The sequence below is a fragment of the Cajanus cajan genome, chromosome 4 (assembly GCF_000230855.2).
Source record: "Cajanus cajan strain Asha chromosome 4, NIPB_CcT2T_4, whole genome shotgun sequence".
In the NCBI taxonomy this organism is placed as follows: Eukaryota; Viridiplantae; Streptophyta; class Magnoliopsida; order Fabales; family Fabaceae; genus Cajanus; species Cajanus cajan.
In genome coordinates this window covers 3,786,664-3,801,679 of record NC_138520.1, presented here as the reverse complement: position 1 = coordinate 3,801,679, position 15,016 = coordinate 3,786,664, and the positions used below count along the sequence as shown (strand labels likewise).

Sequence of the window (15,016 nt, the reverse complement as noted above, 5' to 3'; positions counted from 1 at the left end):
CCAAATACAAAGAGGTTTCAACTGATGGACGCTGAACTTAGCAAGATATATAATCGGTTATAACATTGGCCTCACTACTAACATGATTAATAATCACATGCCAATCCCTGAAAAGTAATTGGATCACATCTAAATCCAAAGCTGCGTAAGGATGATGACTCGGGCAAACTCTAAATTAAAAGTGTTTCTGCTTAGAAACACTTCTCTTGTCGCTCCTTCTTTACGATCTTCTAAGTCTTCAGTGCCAACCGAATACTATCTCCGAAGGGCAGGGAAGGTACCTGCAAAGGCACTCCAACGTTCAAGTAAGTATTCGATATAAAGCAATAAAGAGTTTTATACTAGATAAATTATACCTGCTTTTCTGTCCCATCACCTGTATATTTATAGTGACGTATTTGGGCCTGGTGGGCCTTCTGTCTTGGGAGATGGGTAATACCTTGGTTAACCTTGATCTCCCTTAATTAAACACGATAAACAATGTGTAATGAATATCCTAACTTGCCATATGTTCCATATAGGTTGATACACTTTGAGTTTTCGGCCAAGCCTTTAACCGAAGAGGTGTTCGATTGTTTTCATGACCGAGGGGGGTATCCGGTCAATCTGAAGGCCGAAGGGAGGCTTGGCCAAGCTTGAGGCCGAAGGGGTATTCGGCAAAGCTCAAGGTCGAAGGGGTGTTTGGTCATATTCAAAGTCGAAGGAGTGATTTGAACGTTTTTCCTTGATGCTTTTTTGTCCACTTTTAGAATGCTTCCTTCACCTTTCATTGTGGGAAAAGGGGTATTTGACCAAGTTCAAGGCCGAAGGGGTGACTTGAGTGGAGATTTCGTCGGTAGGTGCCTACCTCGACCTCTTCCCAGGCCGAAGGGCGTAGCCATCCTATGTTTTGGCCAAAAGGGTATTCCCCTACAAGAAGATATTAGCAATGTTCAAATTATCAATTTTACATTGAATAGCTCCAAGATTATTATTCCAACATATCTGAAGTCCATGCAGTATAGCAACCAGCATCACCTTATAATTTTAAGAAACTAAAGAACTTTTTATAATTTTAAGAATTAAGTTAACTAAGGTTCGTAATTTCAATGACTGATTTGGTATATTACTCTTTTTTCTTAAACTTGAGCCATATCCTCTTTTGAAATATTTGAAATACATCCACTCCACTTGAATCATATAGTGGTACATCTGTCTCAAATAATGCGAAAAGGTTATATGTGAATCGCTTTATAGTCGTACAAATTTTCCTATATTAAAAGAATGTTACTGACATTCTTTTTAACAATTTTTTTCCTTTTACATTTTATTGATTGAAATTTACTAAATATATTTCGCATCTCATTTAATGAATGTCTCATAATTTAGTAGTAGAAAATTTATCAAAATTTATGAATTTTGGCTCTAGTCCATTTATTCTCTATTATAAGCAAAAAAAAGAATTTATTTTTAAATATATAAGCAAATTTCAATTATTTTTATCCCATTTAATGATACTCTTTCTAAAATGTTCATTTTTTAATGCACAACTTTTCAATTGTAATATCCTTTTTGATTTTTATAACAAAGACAATTTAAGAATATTATGAAATTAATAAAATTAATTTTTTTTCTTATAATAAAAAGAAAAGAAGTATTAGCAGAAGTGTTAGAGGGAGAAATTTATAGATCACATAGTCCATGATTAATTTTTATATGACATATAATAAAATGTAATTAATTTTTTCCCATAAGTTAAAAATCTTAATTATATTCACATAATAATTAGTCAGGACTATGAATATTTGGTGATCTACCTAATAATTTCTCATTAGTGAGAGTATCACAAACATTTCTCTTACCATGTTATCCAATTTCAGTTTCAAACTTAAACTTTAAGATTTTGTTTGGATTTGAGGATGGAAAAGAGGGAGTGGAAAAGGAGGGATTTGAAGGGAAAATGAGTGGAAAGTGAGGTTGTTTGGATTAAGGGAAAGTAAGTGAAAAATGTAGAGAAAGTTTGTGAAAGTTTGTGAGTGAATTGATTGATGTGATAGATAAAAATGAATTTTTTAATTGATGGTTTTGTAAGATTACTATTTTTCCCTTAGGTTAAAAAAAAGTTTATAATTATTATAATTAAAAGATAAATATAAAAATTTTAACTAAAAAAATAAATATAAAATCAATTTAAAAATAATTTAATTTAAATATTTTCTTTAAATTTAATGATAAATAAAAATTAAAAATTTAATAGATGGTTTTACCCTTAGATTAAAAATGAGTATAATATTATTTATTGTAAATAATAATAATAAATATTAGAAAAATAATAAGAATCATAATAAATAATAATGATATTAATTATCATAAATAATAATAATATTAATAATAATGATAATAATAATAATATTTATAATAATAAATAATAATAACAAAATATATTATGATAATTATATTTTTTAACATTATTTTATATCCAAAACGACCCGTTCTCATACCAGAACGGCCCGTTCTGGATTACAAATTAACACATAACGGCCATGTGTGAAACGGCCTGTTTCCAAAGTGGAATGGCCCGTTCTGAGTTCGCATATTGCTCATAAAATCCAGTGTTGGAACGGCCCGTTCTGATTTCGCCTGAAAGCGAAAATATGCCACCATAATCGATTATGTGTCATGCATAATCGATTATGCTTCATTCCTACATGAGGCATAATCGATTATGCCAGCCCATAATCAATTATGTGCCATGCATAATAGATTATGCTTCATTTTTACCCTCCTTCATGCATAAAGAAATGAAGCTTACCTACAATGGCACAGTCTCTGCATGTATGGGGCAGGGGTATTATCGGGTTTTCTCAAATCTTACGTGGCTTTCATCTCTTTTCTTCGCAAAAGCGCGAGGACGGCAACGGAGCTTCTACCGCTTTTCTTCGCCTTTCTTTCCTCGCAAATCAGCAGAAACAAACATCAACTTTCTTCGCCTTTCGTTCGTCGTGAACAGTAAATCAGCGGAAACAAGCACTACCTAAATTTACTACCTCGCTCTTAACATGAGGAGCAAGCAGTATTATTGTTTCTTGTTACATTTCAGTTAATGAAGGAAAAGAATAAAAGAATATTCTTTTCCTCAAGAAATCATATTTGCATAATAAAGGATAACTGCATGTAGGCAAGTGATGATATCCAGCGTTAGTACTAGGTAGTAGGTAGACGTATGCCAACAAAATGTACATGTCGAGTGCTGGTTGTGTCAAACAGATTGCTCGTACAACAAAATTAAAGCAAAGATCAATAATGTGATCACAGTCTAATGATAACAATAGTACGAGTACTACTACTTATAATAAATTTTAAAGATGTGTTCTACAAACAACTACAACAAAATAGCTCCACACCTGCTGAGCTAATAATGCCAAATCAAACTACACCCGTACATATATTCACGATAAACCTATCCATACCTCGCGGTTTACACTCATACAAGCAAGCATATCGTTACAATATCATGTTTCGTGCTTTTAACAACACTTCATTTGTCAGGATCAGGAAATGAACCAAGCTACAAAAAACACAAACCTGTGTCTAACAACCTTTTTACGTGCAATTGGGGACGGAGAAGAAGCTACAGCTTAGGTAAAGGATTGAACAATTGAAGATGTGGTGACTAAACTTGACAAGAGACCGACTATGACAGCACTGTTGTATGTGCTTGGTTCTGTTTGCATGGAATTGTTCCTGGAATCGATGAAAGTCTCATTTTTGAAGGGTCCACCAACAAGTGCTCCAGTAGCTACATTGGGATTAGGATTAGATGACTCAAGCCACTTGAAGCCATCCTTGCAGCCAGTTTTTGCATTAGCAGGAATTGAAGCCCCCCTATGATGCACAAATTCTGGGTACTTATCTCCATAGCCCACCAGAAAACTCATTTTCATAGGATTCTTGCCCAATACGTAATCAGCCTGAAAGTAGTACATAGATTTTCAATTTGAACATGGTTCACTCCAAGCAGATATTCTGTGCAAATAATAATGAATGCATACCTGAGACTTGGCAAAGTCTCGAAGATCTGACGGGGTAAAGGATTCTGAATCACATTTTAGTTTTGGTGTCTGCGATGTAAGCATATAGTCACTGTAAACAGCAGCTAAGAATGCAGATGCAACAGGATGCTGCAGCGAGTTCCATTCACTCACCCATATAAGACCACCTGTATTAGAGATAAATAAAAATTTACTTGCAGAACATACAGCAGTAGAAATATAATTCTAAAAATGAATTTCAAATATTTAAATAAATAAATATATATATATATATATATATATATATATATATATATATATATATATATATATATATATCAAGTAATGATTATCACCTGATAGGTCAAATTCTGATTTAGGCAGATATAATTCTGTATAAAGTTACAAGGCAATTATTTTTATATTAATTTCAGATTAGGCAGTTATAGGTTATGATGTGACAATTATAGTGATATATAAGTAGTGCCACAGACTAGTAAAAGGGAATCAAGGTGTCAGACTGTTATTTTTTATGTTTTGAAAGAGAAAACTCCTACATAGACAAGGAAACTCTGTATGTGTTTTTTTTTTTTTTTGGGGGGGGGGGGGACTGTGTAAGTTATTTCTATCTTTATACAGAAATGAGTGTGTTCATTTTTTGAGTCCAACAATTGGTCCAAAATATCAGATGCCATGGAGGAGGATAGACTCTAGAGTGAAAAGATTGGAGAAGAAAGTGAAGGAGATGAATGCATGCTATTATCCAATTCTCCCCCAAAGGATTATTTATATGTGGAAAATTGGAGATGCAATCCAAGACATTCACTGAGATTTTGGAGAAAAGAGAGAAAGGCTAGACAGTTTGGATACCATTCTACCATTGTTGAAGGATTTGGTTAAGCCATGAGTCAATTTATGAACACCTAACCAAGTTAGAACTAGTCAATCACATGATCAGGGCATTTCAACACTCATTCATCCAGGCTTGAAGATGGGGATTCAGGTATGTTTAAGATGTACAGAAAGTGGAATTACCCAATTTTGATAGGCAAGGTCCAATGAATGGCTGACAAGGACTGCTTTTATTTTTATTTTTGAAATTTCAAAAGGCTAGACCAAGCTCATGGTGTCCATGGCCTTCATTTGGATGGAAGGGACTGCTGTACAATAGTTTAGATATTTCAGATACCCACTAGGATTGACCAAGTGGTAGGAGGGTTGAACAATTTGCACAAGGTCCTAAATTCTAACTTTGTTGCCGCCATTGTAATCCAAAAAGTTTATATATTTAAAGAAGAGTCTACCAAAGATGATATGGGAGGTTTTCAAATTAAAATTACTGAAATGGTTTTCTAGTAGTGGAACTGAAAATCCTTATGAAGAATTACCAGCCTTGCATCAAACCAAATCTATAGAGGAGTTTGTGCAGCAACTTGAAATGTTATTGGCCCAAATAACCCATATGCCAAAACAGTTGGCTTTAGGATATTTTATGAATGGATAAAATGATGTGATCCACAAACTGTGCCCGGAGCCAATCATTTAGCCACAGAAGGATTGAGAATAAATTGTATGGTGATAGTATAATGCTGGGTAATGGGTTCGGGCCTTCGGGGGAAAATTGAAATTCTCAACTTCCTGTCTGCTGTGGTTTGCCACAAGTGAAGCAAGTACAGATTAACATAAGGGAGGTAGTTTTGCACATGTGAACATTAGGCATTGAAGTAATTCGCAAAAGCTGTTATTTAAAAACTGTGGCACTAAGCATTTACCTTATCAAGAGTAAGCTAAAAGGAGGTGAAAAAGTCATTTTACATGTAAATTGGGCCACTTCATTGGTGGCTTGAAAGTTAAGAGTGCTTATTTGGGGAATGATGATGATGTAGGAGAACAAGGAGAATTCAAAGGGGTCGAATGGATGGAACCAAATTCAAATGTTGATCTGCAAGGACCAGTTTCTTTATTTCAGCCTTGAGGACAAGGCTGTTACTGTACCAGTAGGCACTGATAGGTCAAAATCTAACTTAAGAAGTTATTTTTATAATTTTGGATCAGGCAATTATAGGTTATATACAACAGGTATAGTTTACAAAAGTGTTATAGACTTTCAACAGGGGATCTAATTGTTATTTTATGTGCTTTATAAAGGAAACTCCTTGTAAGGAGGAAGCCTCGGTGCGTTGGGGGGAAACCCCATGTGTGTACCCAAAATCTGGCCTAAAAAACATATTGCTATCTTTATTCAGAACTCAGCGTGTTATTTTTCAAGTCCAACATCACAGGCAACAAAAAACAGTCTACGTATCAATTATTTGATATCTGCCTATAATTCGATTTAGTTACTTAGAAACTCTCACATTTCCTAGCAGAGTAGCAGTTTAGCCTTGGGGAATCAATTATTTGATATCCGCCTATAACTCAATTTAGTTAATTAGAAGCTCTCAAATTTCCTAGCAGAGTAGCAGTTTACCCTTGAGGAACCATTACAGTTGCACCCTCATAAACGCATAATGGGTTCTAACATCTAAGCATGCAAACAGCCTTGCTTCTCATGAGGGGTAAGGATGCAAACATTTGACCCTTTTTAGACCCCCTCAAGTAGAAGATTCATGCACTGGGAACTTAAATTTAACTAACAAGAAGTCAATATGTGAAAAATGGTATGTGGCAGGCAGAAAAGAAAAATAAGATTATAGGTGTAGGTATCCAATCATATAACATTCAAGGAGAATATTACTATCTGTTCTGCTTTTTGTGGCTGTTGGAGAATCCGGAAGAAGACCACACATTACAGCCTCAGCAGTTTTCCTGTAACTACTGAGCCCAGAGCCATACGAATTTGAAATGTCCTTTGCCTTAAAAAAGCTTAATCTAGCTAACAAAACCTGCACCAACAAGGCAGAATTATTAATGGAAATATGCGTGAATAGAAAATCAGCTTTGTAATATAACTAGAAGCATGATCCTGGACACAAGAATGCCACAAGACTCTTGATTTAGCTCAACTCTGTTCATAAGACAGAAATTTAAGCCCATAGGTCATTTTGTCTTCTCTATGTGATGTGTATGTTGCAATAAAATCTGGAAAGCCATTCTCTGTAGCAACAATCATAGCACTAATGATTGTCCTCAGTTAATAAAATCACAAATTCGAAAGTGGAAAAAAGATTGAGCTTTTTCTAATGAGTTCTGATGTGCAGTATGAAGACTCTTCACATTAAACTTGACATGTTCAAACAGTATTGGTTGAATAACAAGTTAAAAAGTAAACACTTGATGGAAATCACTGGAGAAGTATGTTATTCAGTTTTTATGCAAACACAAGTTTGTACTATCTGTCATATTTTCTTAATACCTGAGCTCCGGCAAGCTTGTTATCCCAACTGAACCAGGTTGGGCTTCCCCATTGAGCATAGTCTTCTCCATCTTGGCCAGTCACAAACTCAAGGTAAGAATCATCACCTGTAGCATGATAGAGCCAGCTAGCTGCCCATAAAAGTTCATCACCATATCCAGTTGAGTTATAATATGTCTGAACTTCGGGTATATTCTCACTATAAGATCCTCTATTCTTGTTAGCAAAAGTAAACAATTGTTTTGCATGCTTGAGGAGAGTGCTTGAATATGTAGAATCAGTCCTTTTAAAGACCAAAGATGCTGAGGCCATGGCTGCTGCAGTTTCAGCTGCAACATCTGATCCAGGACAAGATGCATTCACTTGTATGAGTGGTCGTGCATCAGTCATGGCTTCTGGTTTTTCCCAACACTTGTGATCTGCAACAGGGTCACCCACCTGCCACAATGATTTTAATACATGAAACAAGTTAGAAAAGGTTTACCTAAAACTAGGTTGTTAAAGGCTCAATAGTCCTGATACACCAAAAGAAAAATGCTGAAGTGGCCGAACGTAAAAAGGAAAAAGAGTAACCATAGTTATTCAATCATCATGTGCACATACAACAAAGAATAAAAAAGATGGAATCTAGAAAATCTCAAATCAATAGCCTGCCTGCCCTGAACAAAATCCCTTATTTAATTTCATCAACTGCCAAAGGATTAACATCACAAACATACCAATAACCTTACAAATTGGAAACCAAATCTGAAGAACAAAATAGATTTGATTTGAAATCCAATTAACCCTTGGTGTAACAGTTTTTCGCTGAAAGGAAATGCCGCATCAGCATAGTTAAAGCATTTAATTGTTTCTCAAACAGGGGGCGTCATATAATTCACCGTTTGTGTAAAATCTCTTGCATTGTCAATGGATCAAAACTCAAATCCTATAGCTTAACCGCATAGAACATCCCAAGATTCCGGGAGTAGCCATCACATCAGAGTGTCCATGTCCCAGTATGAAGAGAAAAGATAATAAATTTATGCATGCAGAGTTGCACGCTAGCTAACTAGCACATCAAGGTAGCGGCAAGTGAAAGTTGTAACCTGAATATAAAGAACATTCTCAGAAGGGTGTGCATTGATGAGATAATCAGTGATCCACTTGAGCGAATCCTGTGCCTGCTCTAACTGGCCAACGTGATCCATTTGATCTCCATATTCCAGAATGGCCCACGATAACACGGTGGCCGTAAAAGCCATCGGAAAACCAAACTTCATGTTATCCCCGGCATCGTACATTCCTTTCGTCAGATCCAATTGCGCTTGGCTCCCATCCTTAAGAGCTGAATCCCCTCTCCAACTTATTTTGTTGTCGACTAACTTACCAGCTGCAATACATGATCAAATACCATTGTTAACCAACACTAACAAACAGCTATAGAATATTCGATTAATCATATACAGCACTAGCACACCACATAATAAACAAATGCCTTAATAAGAAGCACATTGCGAAATAAGAAAAGGGAAAAAGACGTAAGAGAATACGAAAGAATGAATACATTTCTGTACGTCGAAGAATTGCAATGCCGTTTTGAGTGCAGAGGAGTATTTTTGATCAACGGCGCCAGGGGGACCGGGAACCGGAGCAGGCTTATCGGAACCGGAGTGACCAAATTTCTTCTTAACGCCAATAACAACAGCAACAACGACGAGAGCCAGAACCAGAAACGCGATAAACCAACCGCAACAACCTTTGGAACCCGATTTTTCTCCCATTGTTGTTATTATTATTTTTACTCAAATTGCAAATTGCGAAATGCACTTCAGCACACGGTTGGGGGCCTGGATCTGAGTAATATAATCAATCCCTAACCGAAGGCATTGTTGGTAGACTTTGTAAAACGCAATGGCTTCTCGTTCTGACAATGACAATGACAATGGCTATGTTTGGAATAAGGTTCGGTTTGTGACAGAACAACTCCAACAACCTGGTTTAGTTACTCTCTCTGTTGTGTGGAGGTGTCTCGTGGAACTGTTTGGATGACCCGACCCGATGCGGTGGAGGATAAGAAAATGGAGCGGAAATTGTGCCGGCCGACGGAGAAGAATGTTTCCGCGGGAGAATATTATTGGCAGTGGTGGATTGGGGGGTAGGTACTGTTTTGTTAAATGACGATGATGTCTGAAGGTTGTGTCGGTGGTAGTGAGGGTATAAAGGTAAAATGACGAAGTCAACAGATGTCACGTGAGTGATGCCATTGCCACATGCATGTGTTGTTAGTGAATTGAACGGACCCTAGACTGGGTGGGTGTTGAGCGAGAAGGACCCTCCATCTTAAGCAACCACCTGTACCATTCTTTTTTACTTCAACTTCAATCAAACATTGATGCCCTCCTAATTGATGGTTACGATTTTAACCTTTTCAGATTTTTTAATTATTTAGATTTAATTATGATTTTACTTCTTTGTAATTTTGTTATTTTTTTAATAATAAAAATTATTCTTATTCTCAACTATCTTTCCTATAGTTATATTTCTATGTCAAATATGATTTTACCATAACAAACTAGTATCAAAGCTATGGCATTTATGAAGATTGACGTTAAAAAATTTATTGGCAAAAATAATTTTAATAAGTTTTTTTTTATGATAAAACGGGGTTACAAACCCAAAAGGAGAAAATTACACATGATCTTCACCCAAATGGGTGAGATTATAGAGAGCATTTGCAACAAAAAGCGAAAGAGATTCAAAAATACACATGTCATCCTCAAGAGAAAGACCAAACTTTGCGAAAGAATCAGCAGCCGTGTTGCTTTCCCTACTAATAAGAACCCACTTGGTTTCTTGGGTTTGTTGAGAAAGGGAGTTGATTGAATCCACTAGCTGTTCGGATTGTCCAAACTCACTCCCCCCATTAATCATAGATAATGTCTAGGAAGAGTCTGATATGATATAAATGTGAGTAAATCCTTTAACTAAAGCTAATCTTAACCCATGAAATATGCCCCAAAGTTCTGACTGAACAACAGAATTGGCCTCTAGAGAACGAGCAAACCCCCCTGCATACATGCCTGAATGATTAATAAGCAAGCCTCCACAAGCAGTCTTATTGGTTCGGTGTGAATGTGCTCCATCGCAATAAACACGAACCCAAGGAGACCATTGAGATGGGACTGTAAGTATCTCCCTACATTGAAACCTTGAAATGCCCGTAAGGTCTCTTTTAGCATGGCCAATATCCTCAACATATCTACTCTTATTCGTCAAAATGATGGAGTTCAACTCCCATTTTTCTAAGAAGACTAATTCATTCCTGCGTCTCCAAATAAGGTCCACCATAACACTGAAATCAATGTTCCAACTCCCTCTCTTAATAGAGTAACCATCAAAATTATGAAGGATCCAAAGTTGAATATCCATGTCACCAAAGAAAGTCTCATGAGATTGGAATAAGAGTTTTCGCCAAAGGAGTTCAGTGGGAGGGCAATCCCTCAACACATGGAACGTCGTCTCAGGTTGAGATTGACAAACAGGACATAAATTACATTGTGCCATGCGTCTCCTACTACGATTCTCATTTGTTAGAAGAGCATTATGCAAAATCCTCCACAAGAGCAATCTGATTCGTTGCAGTCCTGGCCACTTCCATATGAGCTTAAAGACTTGAGGGTGTTGAGGGGGAGTGAGGTTATGGGCACTTAGAGAGGAAATGGCTGATTTGACAGAAAAAATACCATCATGTGAAGGTTTCCAAAGGAGACAATCAGGTTTGCAAGACATGTTGGGAGGCGAGATTGTGGAAATGATATTACAAATGTTAAGTGGGAGCACAGATAGTAAGCCAATATAGTTCCAATGCCCATTCTCTGTAACCATGTCACGAACCTTCCAGTTTAATTGTTGTTCCGAGAGGGAAGAAATAACCTTATGACGGAGAGGTCCCACCGTTGGGATCCAATTATCCTTCCAAAAGCAAATAAGATTTCCTTTACCAAGCTTCCAAACAACGTTGTCGGTAAAGAAATTCCAAGAATGCGAGATTCCTCTCCAACAGTTCGAGGATTCTCGATTATAAGACATGATTGGGACTAGATTAGGTCCACATTTATATTTGGATCTAAGCACTTGAACCCATAGATCAGATTGCTTCATATAGATTTCCCAAGCCAACTTGAGCATGAAAGCCTCATTAAGGATTCTAGTGGGTCTGAAACCTAAACCCCCTACTTTCTTAGAGGTACACAACTTATCCCATGCAACCATGTGGACTCCCCTATGATCATAATTCCCACCCAAAGAAATCTACGACAAATTTTATCAAGCTCATCACAAATGGATCGAGGGATAAAAGTGGATTGCATGATGTAAGAGGGGAGAACCACTAGAACAGATTGTGTAAGTGTCAATCTACCAGCTAGGGAGAGGGTACGGGCTTTCCAAGAGCTTAATCTATTTTCCACTCTGTCAATAACACTTGCAAAAGTAGCCTTGCTGACCCTGGAATGAAGGAGGTTAACACCCAAGTACTTGCCCAAATTAGAGGTGGATTCAAAACCGAGCCCGTGACTGAGTTCTAGTTGAGACTGCATAGGGAAATTTTTTGAAAAGAAAACACGTGTCTTGTCCTTGCTAACACGTTGACCAGAAATAGTACAAAAAGTGTTTAGACAGTCATTGATGAGGTGCACTTGTTCCATGTTAGCTTCTGCCAGTAAAACCAAATCAGCAGCAAAAGCTAGGTGGGGGTTGAGACAGTCATTGATGAGGTGCACTTGTTCCATGTTAGCTTCTGCCAGTAAAACCAAATCAGCAGTAAAAGCTAGGTGGGACAAGGAAGGCCCATCTTTGGAAATACGGATTGGCTTCCAGACCTTCGATCTCAACTTATCTTCTATGAGGTGCAATAATCTTTCCACACACATGAAAAATAAGTATGGGGAGATGGGATCTCCCTGCCTGAGACCTCTAGATGGTTGGAAAGCTTCAAGGGCCTCTCCATTCCAAAGAACCTGCATAGAAGAAGAAGTGATACATCCTTGTAGAATATCAATTAGATTGCATGGGCAACCAATGTCATTAAGGGTATCAATAACAAATTCCCGGTATAAACGGTCATAGGCTTTCTCAAGGTCTATTTTGATGGCCATCCATCCCACCTTACCCCTCTTGGTCTTCATAGAATGTATAACTTCTTGCATGATTATAATATTATCCCTACTGTGGTGGTTGGGGACAAAACTGCATTGAATCGGGCTGATTAAGTCTTGCATCACCACCTTAAAACGTTGAGCCAGAACCTTAGTCAGCACTTTGTAAGAAACATTACAAAGGCTTATTGAGCGAAAGTGTGTCAGTTTAGTGGAGGGTTCAATTTTGGGAATAAGACTAATCAACGTATTATTGATGGATTGAATTTTGCTCGGGTCCCTGAAGCACGTTTGGATCAATTGGCAGTGAGAAGATCCCACCACTTCCCATTGATGCTTGTAAAAAACTGCATGCAGGCCATCCTCCCCTGGAGCTCTAAAATTGGGCATGCTAAAGAGAGTCTTCTTGATCTCGTCATAGGAAGGATATTTAGAGAGCTGCTGTAATTTTAAACTATCTAGTTTAGGGAAGCGTTGCATGATGGAAAAGGGACGATAGCCGTCATCCAGCTTGAATAAGTTCTTATAAAAAATAGTCACCATATCCTCCAACTTGTCCCTGTCGTGAATCCAAGTACCACAACTGTCTTGAAGACTAAGAATATGATTCTTCCTTCTCCGAATGATAGTGGAACAATGAAAGAATCGGGTATTACGATCACCAAAGTTTAACCATTTGAAGCGGGATTTCTGATATCACAATAACTCCTCTCTAAACAAAATCATTAGGAGGTCCCTCCAAAGATCATGTTAGAGGGTGTAGAGGAAAGGGTTTAGAGGCTTGTTGAGAGGTTGGGCCCTAGCAATGCCATTTAACCTTTTCATAATAATGCGTTTTTGGTTTTGGATGGAACCAAAAACGTTGACATTACAGTCTTTAAGAGAATTGCAAAAACGCGAAATTTTCCTGTCCCAAGGTTCAGTAAGGGGCCAGTTGTCTCTAACGAAACTCTCGAATCCGCTTGAAAATGAAAAGGTCTTCTGTGGGGGTTAGGACTAGCTTTCTCCTCCATTTTAACTAGTAAGGGAGCATGGTCAGATTTAAGAGGGTGCAAATGGAAGACAGAAGCAAGCGGGAACCTGACTCTCCAAGCTTCATTGATTAAGAGTCTATCCAAGCGCGCTTTCTGATTACCCTTCATCCACGTGAACAGATATCCCACATGGTGAGCATCGAAGAGGTCACAACAACGGGCCACCTCCTTAAAGGTATTGGAATCACGACGAAGGGCTGGGCAGGGAGACCCTTCTCTCTCATACAAATATAAAACTGAGTTGAAGTCGCCTAGCGCTCCCCAAGGCTCGTGGATATTGCGGGCAATGTCAGAAAGTTGATTCCAAAGGAAATGTCAATTACTAATATGAGGGCTGCCATATATCGCTGTGAGGAGCCAAGGGGTGGAATTCATGTATTGCACTCTCATGTGTACATGGAAATCAGAATCACTCAAAACATGGACTTGTCAAGTGTGATTCTGCCAGAGAATCCAAAGCCCACCAGCTTGGCCTCTTGATTCCACTATATGAGAATTATTAAAGCTAGACCTAGATAAGGTCTTCATAGCTCGATCATGATTAGCATGTGTTTCAACCAGGATCACACCAGGGAAGAATTGTTATTTATTGCGAGGTCTTTTAAAAGGGAAGGAAAAATCTCACTTCTTGTGCCTCTATAATTCTAAGAGATGATGTTCATCATAAAGAATTGTGATGTTGATGCGTCGCTGAAGACGCTGAAGTAAGATGTGGCACGTCAGGAAGAGTAGACTCCTTTGCATGCATGTGAGTGGGTCCATTAGAACTACTACATAAGGATGGTCCTCGAGTGACTATCCCGATCTTGGATTTCACACTATTGTCACCAAAATGGTCAAAGTTGATCTTCTCAAAGCCATCAGCGTCCATGTGAATCCTATGAAGGATGGGATAATCAATGGTAAGATTACCATTTTGTTTCTCCAAGAGAGACATAAGTTTCACCATCTCTCTATCTCTCTCCTTTACCTTTTCTCTCTCCATTTTGATGGCTTCACTAGAGGTCATTTGAGGGGCCTGAGCTGACACATCCACCTTAGGAGCCTTGGGATGGATAGTCACGCCTTTTGCTCGAGTGAGAGCCTTCAAATTCGGCTTTTTGATTATCTTACCTTTCCTAATACCATTAGTAGCCTTTTTGGGTTGAGTTTTTTTACCTCCTGTATTGTTCCGTACGCGTACAACGGTCAAAAGTTGTTGTACAGGTTGTGGTGGGGTTGCGTCTTGGTTGAGTGACATAGAAGAATGCATTTTTGCAGGTGTAGTTTGCAACAATATCCCTTGGGATCCGGGCTTTGTAGGAAAAGCAGGTTTTGTCGTGTTGTGGATCTTAGGGGTCTCTTTCCCCACTTCACCAATCACCAGCGTGTGTTGCTCACGGGTTTTTTGGCTGGTTTCTGACGAGAGGTCCTCTTGACCAACATCCATGGCCCAAAGGTAGAATCTTCCGTCACTTCAGACTTGTTGACTTCCTCCAC

General features: G+C 38.0%; 2 protein-coding genes across 2 annotated transcripts; both read right to left on the bottom strand.

Moving 5' to 3' along the window:
* Positions 1-3,299: 3,299 nt before the first annotated feature.
* On the bottom strand, positions 3,300-9,640 carry GH9B7 (glycosyl hydrolase 9B7). The gene is made up of 6 exons (XM_020363480.3): positions 8,912-9,640; positions 8,454-8,737; positions 7,366-7,803; positions 6,748-6,895; positions 4,032-4,198; positions 3,300-3,950 (listed from the first exon to the last, which is right to left on the bottom strand). The coding sequence occupies exons 1-6, from the start codon at positions 9,126-9,128 to the stop codon at positions 3,618-3,620; spliced, it is 1,587 nt and encodes a 528-aa protein (XP_020219069.1). The 5' UTR covers positions 9,129-9,640; the 3' UTR covers positions 3,300-3,617.
* A 647-nt stretch (positions 9,641-10,287) lies between these two features.
* On the bottom strand, positions 10,288-13,645 carry LOC109802758 (uncharacterized). Its single transcript, XM_083073243.1, has 3 exons — positions 13,376-13,645; positions 11,745-13,193; positions 10,288-11,658 (listed from the first exon to the last, which is right to left on the bottom strand). Exons 1-3 carry the CDS (start codon positions 13,643-13,645, stop codon positions 10,288-10,290), a joined length of 3,090 nt encoding a protein of 1,029 aa, XP_082929369.1.
* Positions 13,646-15,016: the final 1,371 nt, after the last annotated feature.